The sequence below is a fragment of the Lethenteron reissneri genome, chromosome 40, assembly GCF_015708825.2.
Source record: "Lethenteron reissneri isolate LAM-NWPU_2019-01 chromosome 40, ASM1570882v1, whole genome shotgun sequence".
NCBI lineage: Eukaryota > Metazoa > Chordata > Hyperoartia > Petromyzontiformes > Petromyzontidae > Lethenteron > Lethenteron reissneri.
The window spans coordinates 3,686,179-3,713,961 of record NC_083818.1 but is presented as its reverse complement, the minus strand read 5'-3'; the positions used below and the strand labels follow the sequence as shown (position 1 = coordinate 3,713,961).

Here is a 27,783-nt window from a genome sequence, read left to right as displayed (position 1 = left end):
ATTTAATGTATTAATTTCTTTTTATACTTTACATTACCGACAGAAACAAAGAGTAAGAGTTATTCCTGCAGTTACGAAATCTCCTAATTAACCTCACAACAGGCACCGACACAGACACCTCATACCTTCCAAAGTACAATTACATTTCGTAATACAGATAAGTAGTGAGCTTGGCCGCGATTGGCTATATGTATAATAAATAAATAAAGCTCGCGTAGCTGATTGGCTGCTGCTCTTATCCGTAGTGGTAAATGTGAAGCGAGGTTTGTATAAAACCAACGGGCGCTGGGGTCCACGGCTCATTTGTTCTCTGGCAGAGTTGGTGTTGACTGATCGGGCCAATTCATTGCAAGGCAACACCTCGTTATAGCACAAGCAAAGTTTTTAACACAGTTACATAGTACGTTTAAGCGCGCAGTCATCCACGCACTTTGATTGTGTATTGTTTAAAGTGTTTTAATAGTACGTTTTATACTGCACGGCTGACTGTACCGCGGTTACACAAGTGTATGGTGTAACCCAATGCTGTAACAACAACATGCCCTTAAGTCAAATCTTTGTTTAATAATAATAATCAGTTGTGTTCGATGTCATCCTCGTCCTCCTACTAATGTGGTGCTGTCATTTGCCGTCCGAACAATTAAATTCGCGCACAGGTTTGTACAGCGTGTGCGTATAGGTTGGTGTTCCTGCCACAGGTTAGGCTTAGGTCCCGAAACGTCTAGCCACTCACGGACACAAGAATCCAACGTTCCCCTTGGCAACATGACGATGGCGTTGGACGCGAAGAAAGCCGACGCCACGGGTGAGACACCTTTTTAAGACAAAGAAGGTTAACTCCGACGCTCATAATCTCATTATTATATCTTTCTAGATTTGAAGATTTCGTGACTGCAACGATTCATATTCTTGGGTTTTTTTCGGTAAAGTCGCGTAGGTAAAAAATTTAAATTAATAAAAGTAAAATAAAATGATGTTCCACCTGAAGACGGAAGCTTGTGTTGCCTCCGAAACGTCGTGATTTTTATTTTATTTTTACTTTTATTAATTGTAATTTTTTACCTACGTGACTTTACCGAAAAAAACCTAAGAATATGAATCTCATTATAATCTCATAATAGCACGTGCCAACATTAGCAACGGCAATTCGTGGATCGCCGTGCTGCTAACACTGATCAGAGTTTGCGAGTGCATCGGTATCATTAGCCTGGCTCTTAATCCGATAAGCTATGAAGCTCTTTACTCACGGAATGTCAAGTCGAGACGGGTGCTAAGTATAACAATGGGGTCGTCCATATATGACGTCACGCACCTAGGGGGACGGGGGGGGTGGTAAATGGGACGTCACATCAAAAAGCGCAAATTTAAATAAATATAGACAACAGTTCTACTTAATTAAATATACTTTTTTTAATACATTCTAGATTTGAAGCTTTCGTGACTGCAAGGATTCATACTCTTAGGTTTTTTCGGTAAAGTCACGTAGGTAAAAAATAATAAAATAATAATAAATGAAAATAAATCAATTAATAAATGTTTTCTCCTACAACATCAGAGTGCAGCGCCACATTAAATACGCACTACAATGACAATAGTTTAAAGCGATTTGAAGTATGTTTTATTTTATTTTTTGGGGGGGGGCAGAGCTTTGTGACGTCATTTGAGGGGGGGGTCTCACTTTTTGTGACGCCGTGTGACGAAGGAGGGGGGGTCAAAAATCGTCGCGTGACGTCATTTATGTACGGCCCCTAAGCAAGTCACTGCAAATAAATACGTGCAATGGTGGTGTTAGTACAATTATAGGTTTTTACCCTTTCTGGCAATACTACAGGGGGCGTTTAAGATGTTCAAACGCCAAACAGGGACCTTTAGCAAGCAGCATGTTTTAGTTTGCATGCTCACCACGCGTATCGTTAATGTTTGGTTCATTTGAGAAAGGTTTCTGTTTGGGGTTTGAACATCTTTGGGTAAAACTTATTCTTTGATACTGGCAAGAAAGGGCCCCCAATGGTTGTAGCTGCTCAGCCCTAAATTTCGATGTAAAGCTTCTTTCGTGACTGCAGGGATTCATCTTCTTGGTTCTTTCGGTAAAGTCACGTAGAAGGGAAATAATAAAATAATAAAAATTTAACATAATAAAATAATTCTCACGACGTTTCGGCCACAACGCAAGCAGCCGTCCTCAGACGCTGTCTCCCCGACAGACCTGTTCTTCACCTGAGGACGGCTGCTTGCGTTGTGGCCGAAACGTCGTGAGAATTATTTTATTATGTTTTATTTTTATTATTTCCCTTCTACGTGACTTTACCGAAAGAACCAAGAAGATGCTAAGCCCTAGCTATTAATTCCCTAACTTTACCGAAAGAAGCAAGAATATGAATCCCTGCAGTCACGAAAGCTTTACATCGAAATGTAACCGCCTCTACGGGAGGGATTCCACAAAACTTTGAGATCCTTCAACAAACTCCGGGATAAGAATCTTCAACTGATGGAGTCTCTGTCACCTTTCTGAAGAGATTCCCCTACTCTAAGCTTAAAATACCCTGCCAAGCTTGGCAGTGTTTCATTAGGACGCTGTCTTTCCGACAGCCCTGTTCTTCACCTGAGGACGGCTGTTTGCATTGTGGCCGAAACGTCGTGAGAATTGTATTATGTTTTATTTTTATTATTTTATTATTTCTCTTCTACGTGACTTTACCGAAAGAACCAAGAATGTAGTGGCATTCTCCTTGTGCTGTTCGCCTTTTGGCGTTCTCTGGTCTAACAGCGGTTGAGATGAGGCCTTCAGGAAGGCCGCCGTCTCTGCTGTAGAACAATCAGTTTCAGAGACAATGCCGTATGATCAGAGCACGGTTATTGTTTGCGTGCTCACCACAAAGTTGTCAATCACTGCACAGTGCCAGCTGTATTCATAGGGATGACAAAACAACGTTTTTTTTATTTTACCAGGTAAGGCTCACTAATTATAATAATGCAATTTATAACGCGCGCAAATTTTCGGATGTAACGGCCGCAACTCAGAGGTGCGCGGAGCCAAGCTCAGAGTCGCTCGAAAGCACGTGGTTATAAAGGTAAGTTCTTAAGTCTCTCTTGAAGGAGGCGATTGAGGTGATGATGTTGGTAATGATGGTGATGTTGGTAATGATGTTGATGTTGTTGTGGGTGTCTCAGTTCGCCTGGTGGAGACCTCCGCCTGCCCACGTGGGGTGCAGCTTGTGTTGATATCGTGATGCTGGTGGTGGTGATGTTGTTGGTAATGATGGTGATGTTGTTGTCTCAGGCCTGGTAGAGACCTCCGCCTGTCCTAGTGGGGTGCGACTCGTGTTGATATCGTGATGGTATTGATGGTGGTGGGGTGATGATGATGGTAATGATGGTGATGTTGTTGTTGTCCTCAGTTCGCCTGGTGGAGACCTCTGCCTGCCCACGTGGGGTGCGGCTCGTAAGCCCGTACCGCACAAACCGCTCGGGGGAGCCCATGGACCTCGTCGCCCTGGCGCAGCAGGTGCAGAAGGTGTGTGCCGCAGCAGCAGCAGCAGCGGTCGAAGCAGGACACAGTAGTAGCAGTTGCAGGATGAGTTCTTGTCGTAGCAGCAGTCATTGAAGCACATCAGGAAGGAGTAGCAGCAACAGTAGCAGCAGCAACAGCAGCAGCTATTGGGTGCCACGGTGGCTAGGAGATGTTAACTACCTCGTCTGGTATGCAGGAGGTCGTGGGTTCGATTCCGACCCTGACGCTTGCTGCTGCTGTATATTTGGAGTTTGCGTGTCTTTCTCACCGTGGTCGCGTGGATTTTTCTCCGGGTCCTCCGGTTTTTACCTCCGCATTTGACAAAAATGCATTTAGAGTATTTTGTCCATTAGAAGTTTCCACGTGGATAAGCCGCTTCGTTGAGCTATCATTTGTGTCCAGGCAGATACTGAACAAGTATAACCTGTAAAAACAAAGTTTTTCACTATAAATCCTTTATATGCGTGGCATCGGTTTTATTTTATTATTCATTTCTGTTTTTCTTGAGTAAGAGTTTCATTTTTATCACATTGGTATTTTAAATTAAATCTGAAAAAAAAATTCCTAAAAAGTGGAAAATTTTGGAAAAAAAATTTCACGAAAATAAATTGTCACGCACAACGAGTCTGTGTGCAAAATGTCAGCTCGATTGGATCACGGGAAGTGGGTTAAAAAACGACCGAAAGATTTGCACGGTCGTAAGCGCGCAAGCAAGCAAGTGAACTTAATATAAAGGATTTAAAAAGAGCTCAGAGGGCCTTACCTGGTAAAATAAAACAAAACATTATTATATTTAAAAATAGCAGTAGCAGTTGAAGTAGAAGACAATAACAGCAAATACTCACAAATACGACTGTTGGCAGTTGCAGACCATGCGTGCCAACATGGACATTCAATTGACTTTGATAATGTTGTTTTCTCTAAAACTAATTAATACTGGCCAAGGCTAATTACAGAATATATAAAAAATTTGATAAGTAAAAATATTTGTGCTGCTTGGTAGCCTACTATCAAGTAATACACTGTTTAATTGCATGCCTATGTAGCTTCACATATGTTGATTCACTGTGGCTAATCCAACCGGTAATATGTACTGCATATCCTCAGATTAACATCATGTATGTACTGTATGTATGTTGAATTGGCTGAAAGTCCTGACGGCGAACGCTCTTGAAACAACTTGAGACGGACGACGATGCTTCTGCTGCTGTAGATGGTGATGCAACCGATGATGACGATTATGCTACTGCTGTTGATAGTAACTATGATGTCCAGTATGTATGTTGAACTTATTTGATACCGTACGTAGCCAACCGTGTTAATCGGGAGGTGCGGCGAAGGACAACAAACTAAACACAAAAAGAAACGAGTTTGCAACTTCGATTATCTAAAAGTGCACAACTCCAGACTGAGAACGTGTCGTAGCAGCAATAGTTAAAACAGGAAGTGCACCAACAGAAGCAGCAGCCGTAGCCGCTACTGTCTTCTGGTGTCGGTCCATCATCACTGGCCAATCACTGATGGTCACGTGACCCACGTTGTGGACCCCACCGATTGGTTGAATTGCCCGCCTGAGTCTTCTGGTCTAAACACGTGGGGAGTGGTGGTGCCGCTGTTGGAGCACGCTGCACTATGGACCCTGGCGGACCCGACTTCGATTCCCGTTGACGACCAATCACGGCCTGGTCCTGGGCCTCCCCTAGGTCGACTCAGCACAGTTCTGACGTGTCAATATCATGTGTAAATCTTCTTGGTTCTTTCGGTAAAGTCACGTAGAATGGAAATAATAAAATAATAAAAATTAAACATAATCAAATAATTCTCACGACGTTTCGGCCACAACGCAGGCAGCCGTCCTCAGGTGGAGAACAGGTCTGTCGATAAGACATTCAGATTCTGTCTTCTCGACAGACCTGTTCTCCACCTGAGGACGGCTGCTTGCGTTGTGGCCGAAACGTCGTGATAATTATTTTATTATGTTTTATTTTTATTATTTTATTATTTCCATTCTACGTGACTTTACCGAAAGAACCAAGAAGATGAATCCCTGCAGTCACGAAAGAAGCTTTAAATCGAAATCATGTGTAAACATCAGCACTGAAGAGACAGGCGGCCGCGTTTGGTGTTGACCACACTACCACCACTACCTCGTGCGCCATGCCGGCCTTCGTAGGTGCCTGCTAACCACGCGTATCCCTCAACAGCTCTGTTAAATGCTAAGCGGGGTATCTTTGTCTTTTTAAATCCTTTATATTAAGTTCGCTGCTTGCTTGCTTGCGCGCTTACGACCGGTGCAAATCTTTCGGTCGTTTTTTATTTAAATCATTTATATTAAGTTCGCTTGCTTGCGTGCTTGCTTGCTTGCGCGCTTACGACCGTGCAAATCTTTCGGTCGTTTTTTAACCCACTTCCCGTGATCCAATCGAGCTGACATTTTGCACACAGACTCGTTGTGCGTGACAATTGATTTTCGAGAAAAAAAAATTGCAAAATTTTACACTGTTTAGGAAAAATAAATTTCTATTTAATTACCAATTGCTTAATGGTGGCAGGCAATCGTCTGACCCATAGGTGGCAGCCATCTCAAGCCAGAGGACGAGAGGACTCTAGCCGCCACGCATATAAAGGATTTATAGTGAAAAACTGTTTTTACGGGTTAATTTTTTTACCTTGTACAGGCTGACGAGTTCATCCGCGCGAACGCGTGTAACAAGCTGTCGGTGATCGCCGACAGCATCCGGTACCTCCAGGAGCAGGCGCGCACGGTGAGACGCCTCGTGACCTCACAACCGCAATGAATTCACCAATTATGTTGGTAATAGCACATGCATGCGTGTGTGTGTGTGGGATCTGGCACCTGCCAGTCATCTCAGATGCGCACAGTTGACTACGTACAGTACAAAGGAAGTTCAACATACGTACATCATCAACACAGTCATTATCAACAGCAGTTGCATTACCAACATCATCATCATCATCATCATCAGAAGTTGCAACACAGTCGACAGCAGTCAGTCTCAAGTCATTTCAAGAGCGTTCTCCGTTAGGATGTTCAACATATACACACACACATACATTGCCTGAGTCGGTGTTGCTCATCTGTTGATGTTGCTGATCTGTTGTTGGCGTTGCTCATCTTGTCGGCCGTGCTGCTCGTACCATGTCACTCACGCCGTGTCGCTCACGCCGTGTCACTCACGCCGTGTCGCTCACGCCGTGCTGCTCGTACCGTGTCACTCACGCCGTGTCTCTCGCGCCGTGTCGCTCGCGCCGTGTCTCTCGCGCCGTGTCGCTCGCGCCGTGTCGCTCGCGCCGTGTCTCTCGCGCCGTGTCTCTCGCGCCGTGTCGCTCGCGCCGTGTCGCTCGCGCCGTGTCGCTCGCGCCGTGTCGCTCGCGCCGTATCGCTCGCGCCGTGTCGCTCGTCTATGCTCCCCCCATCGCGTCAGGTGCTGGAGGAGACGGTGCGCGACGCCGATCTGCACCGCGCCGCCTGCAACGTCGTCAAGAAACCGGGCAGCACCTACTTCCTGTACCAGCGCGAGAGCGGGCAGCAGTACTTCTCCATCCTCTCTCCTCAGGTCACAACCAATAGGAGCAGCCGTGCCACTCTGAGAGCTTGAACTTCGATTCTTGATCTCAGGGGCGCGACGCCACACAGCGACATTTGGATGAAACGCATTTGGCGGAGTTTTTCTTTTTTTTACAATAATTTTTTGTATTTTAACAATGGAATAAAAAAAAGTTCACGTTCAAATCCCAGTATTATTTTAGTTCCACGCCAATGCTTTTTTTTTAATATCGACGCCACACAGGACTGGGGATCGCGCTGCCCGCACGACTTCCTGGGAGCGTTCAAACTGCAGGCGGACATGTCGTGGACACCGGCCGACGAGGCCGAGGAGAAGGAGGCAAAACTCTCGCCGCTCACGCAGCTCGTGGCTCACACGATCGCCGAACCCTCGGGTCTCTCACTGGCGACATCGTCGCTTCCGCCGCCACTCAAGTCTCTGCAGTCGCCGGGCGACGAGGACCCGCTCGGGATCTCCTCGGCGGAGTTTCCCAGAGGACCTGGAGTTTTCCCTTGCGTGGGGCTGCCCTTGGAGGAAGGAGCCTGCTTGGACTGAAGCAGGGGTCTGCAACCTGCGCCTTCGGAGCCGCATGCGGCTATTTGGCTGCCCCCTTCTGCAGCTCGTTGGCTTGCCTCCTTTGCGGGCAGCAGTTAAAAAATTTAATCTTAAACGTAATTTAACATCAAGATAATTGATTAAATATGGCACTATGGAATGTGACCCATTCCGTAGTACTGAACCTCTACTTGCATTTGCTCTTCATTGGCCTATATGGGATAAAATAATTGTGGACCAAAAGCTTTCTGACACCATGCCAGCCAGCGAGGGGGGGAGTGTTTGGCCGCACTGAAGCCTGCTCGACAGTGTCGGTTGGTGAAGGCGGACGTGGCCTAGGAACGGTTCGGCTATCACTTGGCACCGACATTAGCCACGGAAAACAGACGCAGTGCACTGTCAGCACTGCGCCATCGCGCGGTCCCCCACCGCCAGTGCATGCAGTGTACCGAGATAACGTTGTGCATGTACATCACAGAAGTGTTAAACTGTGCGTCGTGCATCATAGTACCTGCGGACAATGCAGGTGCCTACAATGAAATGACAGTAGATCATCGATTATCCGGCGCGTGTAGGCCTCGGCAAGGTAAGGTAAATTTCGATTTAAAGCTTTCGTGACTGCAGGGATTCATCTTCTTGGTTCTTTCGGTAAAGTCACGTGGAAGGGAAGTAATAAAATAATAAAAATAAAACAATTCTCACGACGTTTCGGCCACAACGCAAGCAGCCGTCCTCAGGTGAAAACCAGGTCTGTCGAGGTGACAGCGTCTGAATGAAACAGCACACGTGCTTGGAGCATATATACAAGCTGGGTTGGAAGGGGGGAAAAGAGCGCCTTGACAAGAATATGCATATCAAGAGGCATTTAGCATATTTATGGTAATTGCAGGTATGTGATTAGTACTACTCATGCTCGTGCATTATGCAGGATTAGCATCAAAAGGAGGGGATAGGGGTAGCATTAATAAAGGGAAGGAGTGTTAATAGTATGTATGCTAATCCTGCATAAAGCACGGGCATAAGTACTATTCACATACCTGCATTTCCCATATCCCTTCCCTTTGATGCTGCTAATCCTGCATAATGCACGGGCATAAGTAGTACTAATCACATACCTGCATTTCCCATATCCCTTCCCTTTGATGCTGCTAATCCTGCATAATGCACGGGCATAAGTAGTACTAATCACATACCTGCATTTCCCATATCCCTTCCCTTTGATGCTGCTAATCCTGCATAATGCACGGGCATAAGTAGTACTAATCACATACCTGCATTTCCCATATCCCTTCCCTTTGATGCTGCTAATCCTGCATAAAGCACGGGCATAAGTACTATTCACATACCTGCATTTCCCATATCCCTTCCCTTTGATGCTGCTAATCCTGCATAAAGCACGGGCATAAGTACTATTCACATACCTGCATTTCCCATATCCCTTCCCTTTGATGCTGCTAATCCTGCATAATGCACGGGCATGAGTAGTCCTAATCACATACCTGCATTTCCCATAAATATGCTAAATTCCTCTTGCTATGCAAATTCTTTTGTCAAGGCGCCCTTTCCCCCCCTTCCAACCCAGCTTAAATATATGCTCCAAGCATGGTGCTGTTTCATTCAGACGCTGTCGCCTCGACAGACCTGGTTTTCACCTGAGGACGGCTGCTAGCGTTGTGGCCGAAACGTCGTGAGAATTGTTTTATTATGTTTTATTTTTATTATTTTATTACTTCCCTTCTACGTGACTTTACCGAAAGAACCAAGAAGAAGGTAAGGTAATTTACCCTTTTTACCGGGTAAAAGGGTAAAGGTGTGGACATGCCAAGGGGTAAGGTAAAGGGTAGGGTAAAGGTAGGCTCGTTTTTACCTTACCTTGCCGAGGCGCATAATTGTCCGGCCCCTAACATTATCCGGCGGTCCCGGGTCGATCTGGCAAAACTGGAAAAAAATGTTCACAAGACTGCCACTAGTCCGGCGATCGGCCCCATGTCCGTGACGAAAAAAGTAGCTGTCCTTGATTTCAGTGTCCAATAAAATATACGGTACATTATACACTGCATACAACAACTTGAACGATGAAAATACTGAACCTACATACATTGTTCATGACGAAAAACGAATAAAAACGGAAGATTCACGCGGTGCGAACCGACAAAGTGCCTTGTGTAATTCGGTGTTCGCCGGAGCGGTCTGAAGGTTGCATCAGTCTGGCGATCGTCGGCGTCGGTCTGTTGATCTGCTACGATTCGAGAGCCCCATCACAAACACCAAATAAATACCTTTTGCAAGGAATCAAGTCTGTATTAACCACACGTACTTGTGAACATGCAAACGAGACATGCTTTTTCTTGGTTCTTTCGGTAAAGTCACGTAGAATGGAAATAATAAAATAATAAAAATAACAGGTCTATTATTTCCATTCTACGTGACTTTACCGAAAGAACCAAGAAGATGAATCCCTGCAGTCACGAAAGCTTTAAATCGAAATTTAAGACATGCTTTGATAATATGTGTAGTGACGTTAAAGGCGTCACTGGCTATTAGCGCCAGCTACTGTCACGAGGGTAACGGTGCGTCTTGAGCCTCTCTCTGGTGCCAGAGTGGGTATGGCATGGAAGCGGGCCCCAGAGGGCATGGTTCTGATGACGGTCAGAGAAAAGGTATGCGACGACATGACAGTCTTGGTGAACCCGAGAGGGCACGTGACCGGTACAGGGTAGCGAAGGGGCCCAAAGGGAGGCTTGAGGGACACGTGATGCTCTGTCGAGAACCTTCTGGTAAGATCCAGAAGGGGGCGTGGCAACACTCGGGAGCATAAAAGGAGAGTACCGAGAGCAATCGCGGCTGTCTGCCTTCTGGAATCAACCCGCCGTGCTGCGTCTCCTCGGTCTTCGGTCATTATGTTCGGCATCGTGGGTCAGGCAGTACATTACTGACCTGCCTCGGTTATGTAGTTGCCCTGTTGGGGTTGTAGAATACACGTGTTTCCTCCTAGTTCAAGTGTGTGTCTCCGTGAAACACACTCCATATATACTGTAATATATTATCAGAGCATTATTATAATCATTTGACGACAATTGACTGAACATCCAAATGCAGGACAACCCTCCGAAGGGAGTTAATGGGACGCGGTGAGGCTATCCAGGATAAATTACAATTCTATTCTTGCGCACGATGGCAGGGGGCAAATGGGGTTCAAGAGCTAAATGCCAACCAATGTCTCGGATGCCTGTTGCTGCTGTCGCTGGCCACGATGGGACAGAGGTCGCAAACGGGTTTTGATTCCTTACCCGTACCCGGCCGCACCAGGGTCGCAAATGGGTGCCCGTACCCGGCCGTACCCATACCCTACCCGGCCGGGCGGGTACGGGTAGGGTACGGGTATCGGGTACCTGATTGCGACCTCTGGGATGAAGCCATGTTGCAGGCGCGGGTGGGTTGATTCTAGGAACTTGAATTGTGAGAAGAGACAAGACTTTGGGAAATGAGTAACAGACGGTGACTCACCAGTGACTCACGGCCTACCCGTACCCGGCCGCACCAGGGTCGCAAACGGCTACCCGTACCCGGCCGGGTACGGGTAGCCGGGTAGGGTACGGGTAGCCGGGTAGGGTACGGGTATCGGGTACCCGGTTGCCACCTCTGCGATGGGAGGGCTTCAGGTGAGAGTTCGCGTCGTTTTGCTGTTCCTGTTGCATTGGAAGGAGCGCAGACTACACAGCGGTTTACTCTGTGGGTCCAGGTTGGGCTCTATGACCTCACGTGTGGCTCGTGTCTTTAATTGTTCCCGCTTTTGAAGGGCGACGCGCACGTGGTTCTGTGGATGTTCCGATGCGGGTCGTGGTCACACCACCAGTGCCTTGGAGGAACGTCAAAGCGAGGAGGAGGTGTCCAATGTTTGGGGTCTCGAACTCGGTGTTCATTCTGGAAGATTATATTCGTGAAGCAAAAGCAGTTACGATGAATACATAATATTGTTCTTTTTGGTTCTTTCGGTAAAGTCACGTAGAAGGGAAGTAATAAAATGATAAAACATAATAAAATTATGTTTATTTTATTTTATTACTTACGTGACTTTACTGAAAGAACCAAGAAGATGAATCCCTGCAGTCACGAAAGCTTTTTATCGAAACATAATATAGTTTTTTGGGTAAGATAACGTAAATAAACCTATATTATGGATGTTAGTCGCGAAAGCCTATGTATTAAAACTAATGATGAAATAATTATTTGGCTATCGTGCATACCTGGCAAGGTCGTAATTATATATTGGGGGGGGGGGGACATAAAAAAGATTTATGTTTATATGATTGTGGTTATGGTTGTACTTTATAAATCCCTCATCTTTGCCATTACATACAATGAAACAATGAAAGGTAAAAAAAAAGAAAAAAACAGCAATACACTATTAGACATTATTGTTAAAAATAAATAAAAATCCATCCTATGTGTTAGTGAATTCTTTAATATTTTAGGCAGGAAATTCTTTTTCCCCCCAGACCCCCTGGAAGATGTGCCCCCTAAACTAACGAGCAAATCACCTGCGGACAGTGAGTTGTTCTTAATTGACGATACCAGGTGAGCTAAGTACAGAAGAGGTGGTCTTACCAGTGAGTGGCTTGCAAGGGCCTGCCCTCTATGGCCCCGCCCCTCAAACAAGACCCGCCCTTTCAGAGCCCCGCCCCTCACACGCCCCGCCCCTCACACGCCCCCGCCCCTCACGTGGCCCCGCCCCCCGTAGAGCCCCGCCCCTCACACGACCCCGCCCCTTACACGACCCCGCCCCTCACGTGGCCCCGCCCCCCGTAGAGCCCCGCCCCTCACACGACCCCGCCCCTCACGTGGCCCCGCCCCTCACGTGGCCCCGCCCCCCGTAGAGCCCCGCCCCTCACACGACCCCGCCCCTCACGTGGCCCCGCCCCTCACGTGGCCCCGCCCCCCGTAGAGCCCCGCCCCTCACACGACCCCGCCCCTCACGTGGCCCCGCCCCTCACACGACCCCGCCCCTCATAAGGCCCCGCCCCTCACGCCCAAGTGCGCGCGCGCTGCCGGAAGTGCGGCATTTGTCACGTGACTGCGGAAAAGGGGGGCACGTGACGCGGGCTGGACCAATCGCGAAGATCCGGGGCCCACGTCCCCCCCCCCCCGTGCTGCTGCTGCCGCGGCGCCGTTGAGGGAAGCGGCGAGAGAGGCGCCCTCCTCCTCCTCCTCCCTCCTCCTCCTCCTCCTCCCTCCTCCTGCCGCCTGCCGCCTCGCTCGACTCCTCTTACTCGCTGCCGAGCCTCAGGTGTGGTGCGCCCGAGGTTCGTGGAGGTTGCCGCGAGGTTGTTGTTGTTGTCTCTCTCTCCTCTCGCCTTCTGGTGCCGCTCGCGGGGAGCGACGGGCGGGGCCCAGAATGGCGGCGGCCGCGGGAGGATCCGAGGGCCTCTCCCCGCTCGCTCCTGACAGGGTCCCCCCCCCTCTACTGACCCCCGTCCCCCCTCTCGCATCTCACCTCTCTACTGACCCCCCCTCTACTGACCGGACCCCCCCCCCCCTCTACTGACCCCCGTCCCCCCTCTCGCATCTCACCTCTCTACTGACCCCCCCTCTACTGACCGGACCCCCCCCCACCTCTACTAACCCCCGTCCCCCCTCTCGCATCTCACCTCTCTACTGACCCCCCCTCTACTGACCGACCCCCCCCCCTCTACTGACCCCCGTCCCCCCTCTCGCATCTCACCTCTCTACTGACCCCCCCTCTACTGACCGGACCCCCCCCCCCCCTCTACTGACCCCCGTCCCCCCTCTCGCATCTCACCTCTCTACTGACCCCCCCTCTACTGACCGGACCCCCCCCCCCCTCTACTGACCCCCGTCCCCCCTCTCGCATCTCACCTCTCTACTGACCCCCCCTCTACTGACCGGACCCCCCCCCCCCTCTACTGACCCCCGTCCCCCCTCTCGCATCTCACCTCTCTACTGACCCCCCCTCTACTGACCGGACCCCCCCCCCCCTCTACTGACCCCCGTCCCCCCTCTCGCATCTCACCTCTCTACTGACCCCCCCTCTACTGACCGGACCCCCCCCCCCTCTACTGACCCCCGTCCCCCCTCTCGCATCTCACCTCTCTACTGACCCCCCCTCTACTGACCGGACCCCCCCCCCCTCTACTGACCCCCGTCCCCCCTCTCGCATCTCACCTCTCTACTGACCCCCCCTCTACTGACCGGACCCCCCCCCCCCTCTACTGACCCCCGTCCCCCCTCTCGCATCTCACCTCTCTACTGACCCCCCCTCTACTGACCGGGTCCCCCCCCCCTCTACTGACCCCCGTCCCCCCTCTCGCATCTCACCTCTCTACTGACCCCCCCTCTACTGACCGGACCCCCCCCCCCTCTACTGACCCCCGTCCCCCTCTCGCATCTGACCTCTCTACTGACCCCCCCTCTACTGACCGGGTCCCCCCCCCCTCTACTGACCGGACCCCCCCCCTCTACTGACCCCCCCCTCTACTGACCGGACCCCCCCCCTCTACTGACCCCCCCCCCTCTACTGACCGGACCCCCCCCCCCTCTACTGACCCCCCCCCCCCTCTACTGACCGGACCCCCCCCCCTCTACTGACCCCCCCCCCTCTACTGACCGGACCCCCCCCCTCTACTGACCCCCCCCCCTCTACTGACCCCCCCCCCTGCTGACCGACCCCCCCTCTACTGACCGGACCCCCCCCTCTACTGACCGACCCCCCCCTCTACTGACCCCCCCCCTCTACTGACCCCCCCCCTCTACTGACCGGACCCCCCCCCCCCCTCTACTGACCCCCGTCCCCCCTCTCGCATCTCACCTTTCTACTGACCCCCCCTCTACTGACCGACCCCCCCCCCCTCTACTGACCCCCGTCCCCCCTCTCGCATCTGACCTCTCTACTGACCCCCCCTCTACTGACCGACCCCCCCCCCTCTACTGACCCCCCCCCTCTCCTGACCGGACCCCCCCCCTCTACTGACCCCCCCCCCTCTACTGACCGGACCCCCCCCTCTACTGACCCCCCCCCCCCTCTACTGACCGGATCCCCCCCCCCTCTACTGACCCCCCCCCCTCTACTGACCGGACCCCCCCCCTCTACTGACCCCCCCCCTCTACTGACCGGACCCCCCCCCCCTCTACTGACCCCCGTCCCCCCTCTCGCATCTCACCTCTCTACTGACCCCCCCTCTACTGACCGGACCCCCCCCCCCCCTCTACTGACCCCCGTCCCCCCTCTCGCATCTGACCTCTCTACTGACCCCCCCTCTACTGACCGGGTCCCCCCCCCCCTCTACTGACCGGACCCCCCCCCTCTACTGACCCCCCCTCTACTGACCGGACCCCCCCCCCTCTACTGACCCCCCCCCCCCTCTCCTGACCGGACCCCCCCCCCTCTACTGACCCCCCCCCCCCTCTACTGACCGGACCCCCCCCTCTACTGACCCCCCCCCCTCTACTGACCGGATCCCCCCCTCTCTACTGACCCCCCCCCCCTCTATTGACCGGACCCCCCCCTCTACTGACCCCCCCCCCCTCTACTGACCGGACCCCCCCCCTCTACTGACCCCCCCCCCTCTACTGACCGGACCCCCCCCTCTACTGACCCCCCCCCTCTACTGACCGGACCCCCCCCCCTCTACTGACCCCCCCCCCTCTACTGACCGGACCCCCCCCCCCTCTACTGACCGGACCCCCCCCCCTCTACTGACCCCCCCCCCTCTACTGACCAGACCCCACCCCCCTCTACTGACCGGACCCCCCCCCTCTACTGACCCCCCCCCCCTCTACTGACCCCCCCCCCCCTCTACTGACCGGACCCCCCCCCCCCTCTACTGACCCCCCCCCCTCTACTGACCGGACCCCCCCCCTCTACTGACCCCCCCCCCCTCTACTGACCAGACCCCCCCCCTCTACTGACCGGACCCCCCCCCCCTCTACTGACCCCCCCCCCCCCCCTCTACTGACCGGGCCCCCCCCCCTCTACTGACCCCCCCCCTCTACTGACCCCCCCCCCCTCTAATTGACCGGATCCCCCCCCCTCTACTGACCGGATCCCCCCCCCCCTCTACTGACCGCCCCCCCCCCCTCTACTGACCGGCCCCCCCCCTCTACTGACCGGGCCCCCCCCCCCTCTACTGACCGGCCCCCCCCTCTACTGACCGGGCCCCCCCCCCCTCTACTGACCGGGCCCCCCCCTCTACTGACCGGGCCCCCCCCCCTCTACTAACCGGGTCCCCCCCCCCTCTACTGACCAGGTCCCCCCCCCCCCCTCTACTGACCGGACCCCCTCCCTCTACTCACCAGGGTCCCCCCCCCCCTCTACTGACCGGGCCCCCCCCTCTACTGACCGGGCCCCCCCCCCCTCTACTGACCAGGTCCCCCCCCCCCTCTACTGACCGGACCCCCCCCTCTACTCACCAGGGTCCCCCCCCCCTCTACTGACCAGGTCCCCCCCCCCTCTACTGACCGGACCCCCCCCCCTCTACTCACCAGGGTCCCCCCCCCCTCTACTGACCAGGTCCCCCCCTCTACTGACCGGACCCCCCCCCTCTACTCACCAGGGTCCCCCCCCCTCTACTGACCGGACCCCCCCCCCTCTACTCACCAGGGTCCCCCCCCCTCTACTGACCGGACCCCCCCCCTCTACTCACCAGGGTCCCCCCCCCTCTACTGACCAGGTCCCCCCCCCCTCTACTGACCGGACCCCCCCCCCTCTACTCACCAGGGTCCCCCCCCCCTCTACTGACCGGACCCCCCCCCTCTACTCACCAGGGTCCCCCCCCCTCTACTGACCGGACCCCCCCCCTCTACTGCACCAGGGTCCCCCCCCCTCTACTGACCATGTCCCCCCCCCCCTCTACTCACCCGGGCTCCCCCCCCCTCTACTCACCAGGTCCCCCCCCCCTCTACTGACCGGACCCCCCCCTCTACTCACCAGGGTCCCCCCCCCCTCTACTGACCGGACCCCCCCCTCTACTCACCAGGGTCCCCCCCCCTCTACTGACCGGAACCCCCCCCCTCTACTCACCAGGGTCCCCCCCCCTCTACTGACCGGACCCCCCCCCTCTACTCACCAGGGTCCCCCCCCCTCTACTGACCGGACCCCCCCCCCCTCTACTCACCAGGGTCACCCCCCCTCTACTGACCGGACCCCCCCCCTCTACTCACCAGGGTCCCCCCCCCCTCTACTGACCGGACCCCCCCCCTCTACTCACCAGGGTCCCCCCCCCTCTACTGACCGACCCCCCCCCTCTACTCACCAGGGTCCCCCCCCCTCTACTGACCGGACCCCCCCCCCCTCTACTGACCGGGCCCCCCCCCCTCTACTCACCAGGGTCCCCCCCCCTCTACTGACCGGACCCCCCCCCTCTACTCACCAGGGTTCCCCCCCCCCTCTACTGACCGGACCCCCCCCCCTCTACTGACCGGGCCCCCCCCTCTACTCACCAGGGTTCCCCCCCCCCTCTACTGACCGGACCCCCCCCCCCTCTACTGACCGGGCCCCCCCCCCCTCTACTCACCAGGGTCCCCCTCGGCTAGCGAGGCACCCACACTGTGGGATTGCGTTCCTCCCATTCTGTCGGCGAAATGGCATCGGGTGTTCGGTTGGAAGGAATGTTTTATTTGTGTGTTTGTGGCATCGCGTTGAACGCTAGTGCAGTCCTGTGTACCGCGCCTAAGACGGTGTCGATAGACCCACGTTGATGGAGAAATCATGTCCGCCTGGTAGCAATCCTGACCCCTATACAACCACATTTCCTGGTCGCCATCACCACGATTCACGAACCACTCATTCACAACCAACCACAACCATTACACCCCCCCCACACACACACCGCGTGTGCAGGAAGTGTTTGCTTCGCGTGGATGAGGAGGAGCCCCCTGTAATCCGCCAAGATGATCGGGGGCCTCTTCATCTACAACCACAAGGGCGAGGTGCTCATCTCTCGCGTCTACCGAGATGACATCGGGTGAGTTGGCGATGATTTCACTTCACATCCATCCCCTCCCTCTGTATCCCTCCCTCCCTCCCTGCCTGACCCTCCCTCCTAGGGCTTGGGTTGTGGCCAGGGTTAGAGTTCACGATGATTTCACTTCACATCCATCCCCTCCCTCCGTATCCCTCCCTCCCTGCCTCACCCTCCCTCCTAGGGCTTGGGTTGTGGCCAGGAGTTCACGATGATTTCACTTCACATCCATCCCCTCCCTCTGTATCCCTCCCTCCCTCCCTGCCTGACCCTCCCTCCTAGGGCTTGGGTTGTGGCCAGGGTTAGAGTTCACGATGATTTCACTTCACATCCATCCCCTCCCTCCGTATCCCTCCCTCCCTGCCTCACCCTCCCTCCTAGGGCTTGGGTTGTGGCCAGGAGTTCACGATGATTTCACTTCACATCCATCACTCTATCTCTGTATCTCTTCACCCCCCGATCCTCCATCTCACACTCCCTGCCTCCCCTCACGCACACGAGACAGCTGTGACACAGCAACAGTGACACCTTTTGCTGGTAGGAACCTCCTGGTATTGGTAGGAACCTCCTGGTTACACCAGCCCACAGGGGATTATTGTGTCCGTCCGTCGTGGAGGGAGGGGCTGGGTGGGGAGCAGAGGTCGCAAACGGGTTTTGATTCCTTACCCGTACCCGTACCCGGCCGCACTAGGGTCGCAAACGGGTACCCGATACCCGGCCGGGTACGGGTAGCCGGGTATCGGGTACCCGATTGCGACCTCTGGGGGGGAGGGTGGGGCTGGGTGGGGAGGGTGGGGCTGGGTGTGGAGGGGCTGGGTGTGGAGGGGCTGTGTGGGGAGGGTGGGTGGGGAGGGACTGGGTGTGGAGGGTGGGGCTGGGTGGGGGGTAGGAGAGGTGGGGCTTGGTGGGGAGAGGGCTGGTCACCCCGTGGTGCCCTTATAAAACTCAACGTTTAACCTACTCACGCCGGCTTGTGCCCGCTCTCACAGTCGGGCATAATTGCGGAATACACCACGCCGCCGTTGACCCTGCAAGCCATTGACCGAGCAACCCAACGTTCCTACCAGCTCCCTCCGCAGGAGGAATGTGTTTGCTGTTGTCGTGTTGTTCCCAATTCTTATTCGAGCCGCGCCCTCCGTGGTACGTGACTGGGCAGAGCGTCTTGATTGTAATTGTTGCCCGTAAGCGGTGCATCACCCCTGCCCTAGAGAGGTCCCTTCGAGGTGCTGCAGTTTCCCACGTGTACCCTGCTGTAGATGCTGACGTGGTGGTAGAAGCTGTTTCAGTAAGACCCTCTCTCGATCCGCGGTGGGTGTGGGAGATGGTCACGTTCTTGAAAGCACTCGCGAATGCGGAGTTTGCGAGCGTGGAAAAGCTTGTTCCGATGGGAAGGGATGGGGTTACGTTTCCGGTACGAGTGAACGGAGGTAGTGAAATGGTAAATGTTTAATAGCAATGGCTGCGATACGTAAATAACGATGTGTATTTTTTAAATCCTTTATATTAAGTTCGCTTGCTTGCTTGCTTACGACGTGCAAACCTTTCGGTCGTTTTTTAACCCACTTCCCGTGATCCAATCGAGCTGACATTTTGCACACAGACTCGTTGTGCGAGACAATTAATGTTCGTGAAAAATAATTTCCAAAATTTTACACTGTTTAGGGAAAACAAATTAAATATTTAATTACCAATTGTTTAATACTGCAGACAATCATCTGACCCATAGGTGGCAGCCATCTCAAGCCAGAGGACGAGAGGACTCTAGCCGCCACGCATATAAAGGATTTAGAGTGAAAAACTTTGTTTTTACTGGTTATACTTTTTATTGATGACGATGGAGGGTGGTGGTGATGGTGAGGAATTCTGGAGGATGACTCCTCGTGATGCGCAGGGATGTTTGCTAACAACGCCCGCACAGCTGTTATCATTTCAGCACTCTGGGGAGCCGCTAGCCATCAACACTTTCCCCGATTGCATTCGCGTTCTTTCTTTAACGGACGCAGCCAACTCGTTTAATACCAAATCCTGTAACCGAGTCTACTGTAAGTAGTGCCTTCTTTTAGCCCCCCCCCCCCCCTCCCGATATGTTCCATTCATTGGCTACCACATTCTGATAAGCCCCCCCCCCTCAACTTGCATTTAAGGGCTTACATCTTGAATCCTTGCCTCACTTGATGCAGCAAATCTGGCTGACGGTCCCACCTGGTGCGGCCGGGTACGGGTACGGGTAGACCGTGAGTCACTGGTGAGTTACTGTTTGTCACTCATTTCCCAACGTCTTGTCTCTTCTCACAATTCAAGTTCCTAGAATCAACCCATCCGCGCCTGCAACATGGCTTCATCCCAGAGGTCGCAATCGGGTACCCGATACCCGTACCCTACCCGGCCGGGTATGGGTATGGTACGGGTACGGCCGGGTACGGGTAACCGTTTGTGACCCTGGTGCGGCCGGGTACGGGTACGGGTAGGCCGTGAGTCACTGGTGAGTAACCGTTTGTCACTCATTTCGGATAGGGTACGGGTAGGGAATGGGTACCCGTACCTGGCCGGGTACGGGTACCCATTTGCGACCCTGGTGTGGCCGGGTACGGGTAAGGAATCAAAACCCGTTTGCGACCTCTGCTGCGAGTCACGAATGGGGAATTGGCAGGCATTGAATGACTCGCGAGTATGCGGAACTCGCAAATCCAGAACCCCGCGCAGAGCGAGGGTTTGACTGGATTTTTAAAACGTTTCGTGCCATTGCTTGAATTTAGCGAAGTGAAGTGGAAATCTAAACGTCGAGATCGAACCCATGACCTCCTGTATACTGGGGCGAGGTGGTTGACGTCTCCTGGACCCACCGGGTTGTTTGACCATTATATTCTTAGGTTTTTTCCGGTGAAGTCACGTAGGTAAAAAAATAAAATTAATAAAAATAAAATAAAAAATCACGACGTTTCGGAGGCAACACAAGCTTCCGTCTTCAGGTGGAACCGTCACAGCACGATAGCTGTATCAAGTAAGATAAATTCTAGAATTAACGCGATACAGAGGTTTTTTCGGTAAAGTCACGTAGATAAAAAATTTAAATTAATAAAAATAAAAAATAAATCACGACGTTTCGGAGGTAACACAAGCTTCCGTCTTCAGGCGGAACCATCACAGCACGCTCGCTGCATCAAGTGTTTGACCATTCTTCGCCACGCTGCTCGGTGCCTCTTGTTGTTGAAGGGCACGGCGCTGGATCCATTCAGAAATTGCTCACCGATGATGTTAGCCGCGACCGGAATTCATGAAACTTGAGTCGCCAAGTGCTCGTTGGTGGAGAAACAGCTGATGGTTGCGGCGGGGTTTTTTGCTGGCTTCCCGTCATTTCCACACAAACAATTCCCAGAGTCTGCTGGGCTGTCGCAGCTGAGCAGAGTCAGCAGCACCGCAGCTGACGGAGATGGCGTCTCCCCCCTCCTCCTCCTCGCCTAACCCCCCCCCCCCCCCTGGCTCTCCGCCCCCCTTTTCCTGCGTTTGTGTTGGAATGGTCCGTTGTCATGGCAGCACGCCTCCTGTTTCCTGCATTGGCACTGCGGGAGTCCAGTCGTGTGGGCAGCGTCTGGCAGTACTCCCTTCTCCTACTCTCCCCTTCTTCCCCCCCTCCCTCATCTCTCTTGACTTTCCTCCCAGTTACACTCTCTCCACACTCACTTCACTCTTCCCTCTATTGAATCTCCCCATTTCTCTCCGAACTCTCTGCTTCTCCCAACCCTTCTCCTGCCTCTCCTCACATTCCCTCTCCTGTCGCATCTCTGCCCTCTCAACTCTCCTCCATCTCCTCCCAATTCCCCTCTCTCTCTCTGCCTCCATACCTGTCAACCCACACGGTTTACCCGTATTCTCGTACAGAGACATTTAGTTTTTAGGACCATACGGCGTACAGCCATTTCAATACGGGCAGAACTTGTTTTTGTCTATTTGTTTGTGGTTCTTCTTTGTGACGGGACTTTGTAGGATGAACGTTGAGCTTTATAAGGGCACGGGGTGACCATTAAGGTCTGAATTGGTCTGTAATAAGTTAGGGCGCTGATAAGGAGTTCACAGGTATGTGTCTCTCGCCATGCTTCTTGCTCGCCGTATCGTCCTCCTCTCCCGCCCGCTCTCCAGATGCATTCCTGTCTCTGTAGCATCCCCCCCCCCCCCCCCCCCCCCGCGTGCAAATTCATTTTGACGTTTGCGCTGCCGTGTGCCGAAAGACGTTGCACGCGGTTTGAGTTTTTGGCGTCACCCTTGCAAACCCCAGGAGCCTCCGCTGGCCGAAGGAGCCTCGGAGAGGAATGTGCCTCGTGAAGTGGACTTTGTTTCGCCAGGGCGAGAACGCGAGAGCCAGACCCCAAGGGGCTTCTCATTTGTGAGAGTGTCCCGAGCCACCATTCAGCAGAGGTCGCAAACGGGTTTTGATTCCTTACCCGTACCCGGCCGCACCAGGGTCGCAAATGGGTACCCGTACCCGGCCGGGTACGGGTACGCGTTCCCTATCCGTACCCTATCCTACCCGAAATGAGTGACAGGACGGTTACTCACCAGTGACTCACGGCCTACCCGTACCCGGCCGCACCAGGGTCGCAAACGGCTACCCGTACCTGGCCGGGTACGGGTAGCCGGGTATCGTGTAGGGTACGGGTATCGGGTACCCGGTTGCGACCTCTGCCACTCAGTGCCGGATTAAACTAGTGCGGGGCCTGTAGCATATGTTTGTAAAGGTGCCCTAAATTGAAAAAAACGTAAATATTAAAACACAATTTTTTTACTTGCGTTGTGAAGTAATTGTATCTTTTCATTTGCTAGACAGCCATATAATACGACAAATCGCTAACCAGTCATTCATAGAAGTTGAAGGCGGTATAGTACTATAGTAATAGCGCAAGTGCAGAGTCACTGAACCGGAATTGATAGCTTCAAAGCATTTAGTGCGGGGTCCTTCGAAAGTGTGGGGCCCATAGCATGTGTAGCTGCTTTTGCTACGAGGATAATCCGGCACTGCCACCACTATTATTGCGGAAATAACGTTAAAAAAGTACAGTAGACTCTCCATCATCCGCGTGAGATTTTGACATTAATTTATTACTCGTGCATTTTACCTTAATCCCAAATTAGTAATCTAAAAACAGTGATAAGTTGTTATTCTTGGAAATGTTTATTACAAGTTATGTGCTTAAACCGAACAAATATGTTGCATCTGGTTAATCCGAAATCTACGCGATCGCCTCTACAGTACAGTAGTTGCATATTTTTACAACAGTGGGCGGAGTTTGATTTTTAAATCCTTTATATTAAGTTCGCTTGCTTGCTTGCGTGCTTGCTTGCTTGCTTACGACCGTGCAAATCTTTCGGTCGTTTTTTAACCCACTTCCCATGATCCAATCGAGCTGACATTTTGCACACAGACTCGTTGTGCGAGACAATTAATGTTCGTGAAATTTTTTTCCAAAATTTTACACTGTTTAGGGAAAACAAATTAAATATTTAATTACCAATTGCTTAATACTGGCAGACAATCATCTGACCCATAGGTGGCAGCCATCTCAAGCCAGAGGACGAGAAGATTCTAGCTGCCACGCATATAAAGGATTTATAGTGAAAAACTTTGTTTTTACGGGTTAATTTTTTGATTAGCGCGGCTCTGGGTCATGTTCGAGCCTGACCCTGACGCCTGCTGTATATTTGGAGTTTGGATGTTCTCCCCGTGATCGTGTGGATATTTCTCCGGGGTTCTCCGGCTTTCCCCTCCACATTTAGAATCAATACACGGTTGGAGTATTTGTCTGCTATAAATGTGCACGTGATCAGCCACTTCGTTGTGCTATCATTTGTGGCCAGGTCGCTTCTGAAAAAGAACTCCATAGCTCAGTGGGTTTTGCCCGCTAAATATTTAATTTTTTATTTAGAGTGAGCTGAGAGTGTTAGGGGAAGAGTTGAGTGCAGGAGTGAGTGTATGAGCTAGAAAGTGAGTGTGTGTTGTGCATCTGTGTGTGGGGGTAGCGGTAGTGTAGCAGTTAGCGCGCTGCGCTACGAACCCGGCGACCCGAGTTCGATTCCCACTTGCAGCCAACACCAGTGACGATTTTCTGAACTGGTCCTAGGCCACCCCGAAGGTCGACTCAGCCTCAAATGAGTAGTTGGCGCGGTGTGTAAAAACATCACCGCTGGGTAGCTGCTGGCCACCCACCTCCCTTCGTGTGCCGTGCCGTGCCGGCCTTCACAGGTGCTGCTCGCTAACAGCACCCGCCCCAACAGTTTATTAAACGCTCTATGGGAGGGGGGGGGGGCGATCTTTTTGCCATGGGGGCATCAGAGTTGGCGAGCGCGCGTGCGAGTACGCGTTACCGCCCCCCCCCCCTCCGCTCCCACCCCCGTCCCCCCGCAAGGCGCAACGCGGTGGACGCGTTCCGCGTGAACGTCATCCACGCGAGGCAGCAGGTTCGCTCGCCCGTCACCAACATCGCCCGCACGAGTTTCTTCCACGTGAAGCGCTCCAACGTGTGGCTGGCGGCCGTCACGCGCCAGAATGTCAACGCCGCCATGGTGTTCGAGTTCCTGCTCAAGCTGTGCGAGGTCATGGCCTCCTACTTCGGGAAGATCTCCGAGGAAAACATCAAGAACAACTTCGTGCTCATCTACGAGCTGCTGGACGGTGAGACCCGGATCGTGCGCGGTTGATTTAAACGGCGTGAAGAGTGGCCGCGATTTTATCCGCGTTTCAGCCGCAGGGTTTTAAAATTCTTTATATTAAGTTCGCTTGTGAAGTACCGGTGAGGACGCTTGACACCGAGGTTGAGGCACACGTATATTTATTTCACAATACGACAGTGGGCATATAACACTCGAGGGGGTATCGGCCCCCTCACCCGTATAACTCGGGATACACCCCTAATGGGCTAGGGGAGGCTATCTGGCCCGACACTGGTAAGTCGGGCCCGGTACCCGGAGTTCCAGACCAGCTCTTACAAGAGCACCGGCTCTGGCTTTCGGGACCACGCCGCTGGCTCAGTCCTGTCCGGCCCTGAAAAGGACATCGAACCAGGGGAGTCCAGGGCTCTATCTAAGACGTCTTCAGTCTCTTTCCTTTAGCTTAAAACATAACTCCCGAGCCCTTTGAAACATCCCCTTTTATACCCAACCCCTCCCTGAGGGGTGGGGCCCCGGGGGATCATAACGTCCGAACCAGCCCCCCCCAGGGTGTCTGGCTCGGACGTCGTAGAGGGCACCTCCTCGTGCACTTACGTAGCCCCGCCCACTGTGTTTGTTTTCCATAGGCTGCCATGCATAACGGGCCCTCTCTTTAACACCTCTACACTTGCTTGCTTACGACCGTGCAAATCTTTCGGTCGTTTTTTAACCTACTTCCCGTGATCCAATCGAGCTGACATTTTCCACACAGACTCGTTGTGCGAGACAATTAATGTTCGTGAAATTTTTTGTTCCAAAATTTTACACTTTTTAGGACAAAAATATTATATTTAACTAGCTGTACTACCCGGCTTCGCCCGGGACTTGTATCCACCACGGCCGGCCGCCTTTGTCTCCCCAGTGGCGATGTTAATACGCCACAGCAGTTACTCGTTTGAGGCAGAGTCGACCTAGGGGAGGTTCAAATAATCGTCACCGGTGGTGGCCGTGAGCGGGAATCGAACTGGGTTCGCCGGGTTGGTAGCGCAGCGTAGCGTTAAGCACTACACCCACCGCTCCTCACACACCACACACGCACAGACACACGCACAGACACACGCACAGACACACGCACAGACACACGCACAGACACACGCACAGACACACGCACAGACACACGCACAGACACACGCACAGACACACGCACAGACACACGCACAGACACACGCACAGACACACGCACAGACACACGCACAGACACACGCACAGACACACGCACAGACACACGCACAGACACACGCACAGACACACGCACAGACACACGCACAGACACACGCACAGACACACGCACAGACACACGCACAGACACACGCACAGACACACGCACAGACACACGCAGACACACACAGACAGACACACAGACAGCACGCTAACCACTACACTACCGCTCCCCACACACCACACACGCACACACACAGACACACACAGACACACACACAGACACACACACACAGACACACACACACAGACACAGACAGCACGCTAACCACTACACTACCGTTCCCCCTACACAACACACGCGCGCGCGTCCATAGGTACACATACACGCGCTTGCTGCAGACACACACATACACACACATACATACACGCAGACACACACATACACACAAACACACATACATACACACAAACACATACACAGTGACATGCGTATTCCCATCGCGGGGCACGGGACGTGCCTCCCGGCAAATCCTTCGCAAGCGATCGTACACAGATGGACAGACAACTGAACAGTACGACGTTTGGCTGGTAATTGCATCCAGCATCAGCGAAAGGACGTACTCTGAAATGGGAATTGTTGTGGTTTTACGCTTGTACACACCGGTGGGCCAAAGCAGAGACTTATGAGTGTTTTATCAACAGGACACTTTTTGACTGATTGGCCGTGTGGGGTGGTGGAGGGTTACAACACTAATAATTAAGGCGAGCGAAAGGCAATAAAGTTATTTTTGAAGAATGGTTGCGAAAGCGTACATGTTACAAAAAGACTCACTTTACTTAAGAAGCAGGCTAATGTGTACATGATAGACTGTCAGTACAGCCACCCAGAAATATAACCTGGCTACACTGTACATTCTAGAGTGGCAGTACGCTCAGCCAGCTTAATGAGTATTTGTTGAGTGAACATTTAAACAAATCCATTATTGGCGCGTGGGGTTTAAACATAATTATACAGTAGTTTTTTCATGAGAAATGGTAATTGTTGTGGTTTTCCGCTTGAACACACCGGTGGGCTAAAGCAGTCAAGTCTTAGTCTTTTACGAACGTGACAATTTTGTGCAGATTGGGCGTGTCGGGTGGTGGATAAGGGTGACAACACCTTAATAAATAAGGCGATCTAAATGCAATAACGTTGTTTATGAATAATGTTTGCGAAAGCGTACGTGTTACAAATTGACTAACTTTACTTCCTAACCAGGCTAATGTGTACATGATAGACTGGCAGTACACCCAGCCAGCTGAATAAGCAGGCAGCAGTCTACATAATAGACGGGCAGTACGCTAAAGCAGGTTAATGACTATTTGTACAATGAACATTTAAAGAATCGATTATAATAACCAGGCTACAGTCTACATTATAGACTGCCAGTACACCCACTCAGCTTCATAAGCAGGCTAGAGTCTACATGATAGAGTGGCAGTACGCTCACAGAGCTTAATAAGCAGGCTACAGTGTACATAATAGACTGTCAGTACGCTCACCCAGCTTAATGATGATTTGTACAGTGAACATTAAAGTAATCGATTGTTGGAGCTTCGGGTTTAAAAGTAATATTAATAGCACACATTGTGGTGGGGGTGGAGTGAAGAGTAGGAAAAACTTTGATGAATTTACCTCAGAGTGGCGTGGTGGGTGTCGAGGCCTAGTAGCGTGCAAAGCCTGCGGCCTCGCCTAAAATTGTCGGCTTGGAAGAGGCAGGGTACGGGTGGCGTTCCTTCCCCCCCCCCTAACGCTCCAACAATACTGTGTAATGGCTATTATTTAATTAATTACGGAGCTTATGAAAGTGGCGAAGGCGTGACTAGCGGTTGGCAGGGGCAACCGCCGTCCAATGAAACTGCAGCCCTTGGCGAAGGCGTCGCTAGCCGTTGCCAGGTCCAATGAAAGCGGCGAAGGCGTCGCTAGCCGTTGCCAGGGGCAACCGCCGTCCAATGAAAGTGCGTATGTTCCGGAGACACACAGACACAGACAGACAGACAGATTCACGATTTATATATATAGATTCTTTTCTGGCGAGGAAACGAGATATCCTCACCTCACCTCAAAGGCAACTATGGCATCTGTGAGCGACCCTTTAAAGGGACCATGCACAGACAATACTCCTGACAACTCTAAATGCCAGAACCATGGTGAACTGTTCGTGGAATTCACTGCGGTCGAATCTGTCACGTATTTCCAGAGCATGAAGATTAAAGGTTTATTTTAACAACAGACAAAATGGTAGCGGCGGACTTACGTAATTTAATTAGA

General features: G+C 52.6%; 2 protein-coding genes across 4 annotated transcripts; both read left to right on the top strand.

Annotated features, from left to right (window-relative positions):
* The first annotated feature begins 267 nt into the window (after nt 1-267).
* Nucleotides 268-8,322, top strand: C40H1orf50 (chromosome 40 C1orf50 homolog). Of its 2 annotated transcripts, XM_061568095.1 has the most exons (6): nt 268-400; nt 657-805; nt 3,399-3,514; nt 6,190-6,276; nt 6,958-7,089; nt 7,324-8,322. In XM_061568095.1, exons 2-6 carry the CDS (start codon nt 766-768, stop codon nt 7,633-7,635), a joined length of 687 nt encoding a protein of 228 aa, XP_061424079.1. In that variant the 5' UTR covers nt 268-400; nt 657-765; the 3' UTR covers nt 7,636-8,322. The 2 variants fall into 2 exon arrangements, with proteins under 2 accessions (XP_061424079.1, XP_061424078.1); XM_061568094.1 differs by having other exon boundaries at nt 285-805.
* A 4,468-nt stretch (nt 8,323-12,790) lies between these two features.
* Nucleotides 12,791-24,317, top strand: LOC133352452 (AP-2 complex subunit mu-like). Of its 2 annotated transcripts, none has more exons than XM_061568108.1 (3): nt 12,791-12,922; nt 17,492-17,615; nt 24,011-24,317. In XM_061568108.1, exons 2-3 carry the CDS (start codon nt 17,542-17,544, stop codon nt 24,300-24,302), a joined length of 366 nt encoding a protein of 121 aa, XP_061424092.1. In that variant the 5' UTR covers nt 12,791-12,922; nt 17,492-17,541; the 3' UTR covers nt 24,303-24,317. The 2 variants fall into 2 exon arrangements, with proteins under 2 accessions (XP_061424092.1, XP_061424093.1); XM_061568109.1 differs by having other exon boundaries at nt 12,803-12,938.
* Nucleotides 24,318-27,783: the final 3,466 nt, after the last annotated feature.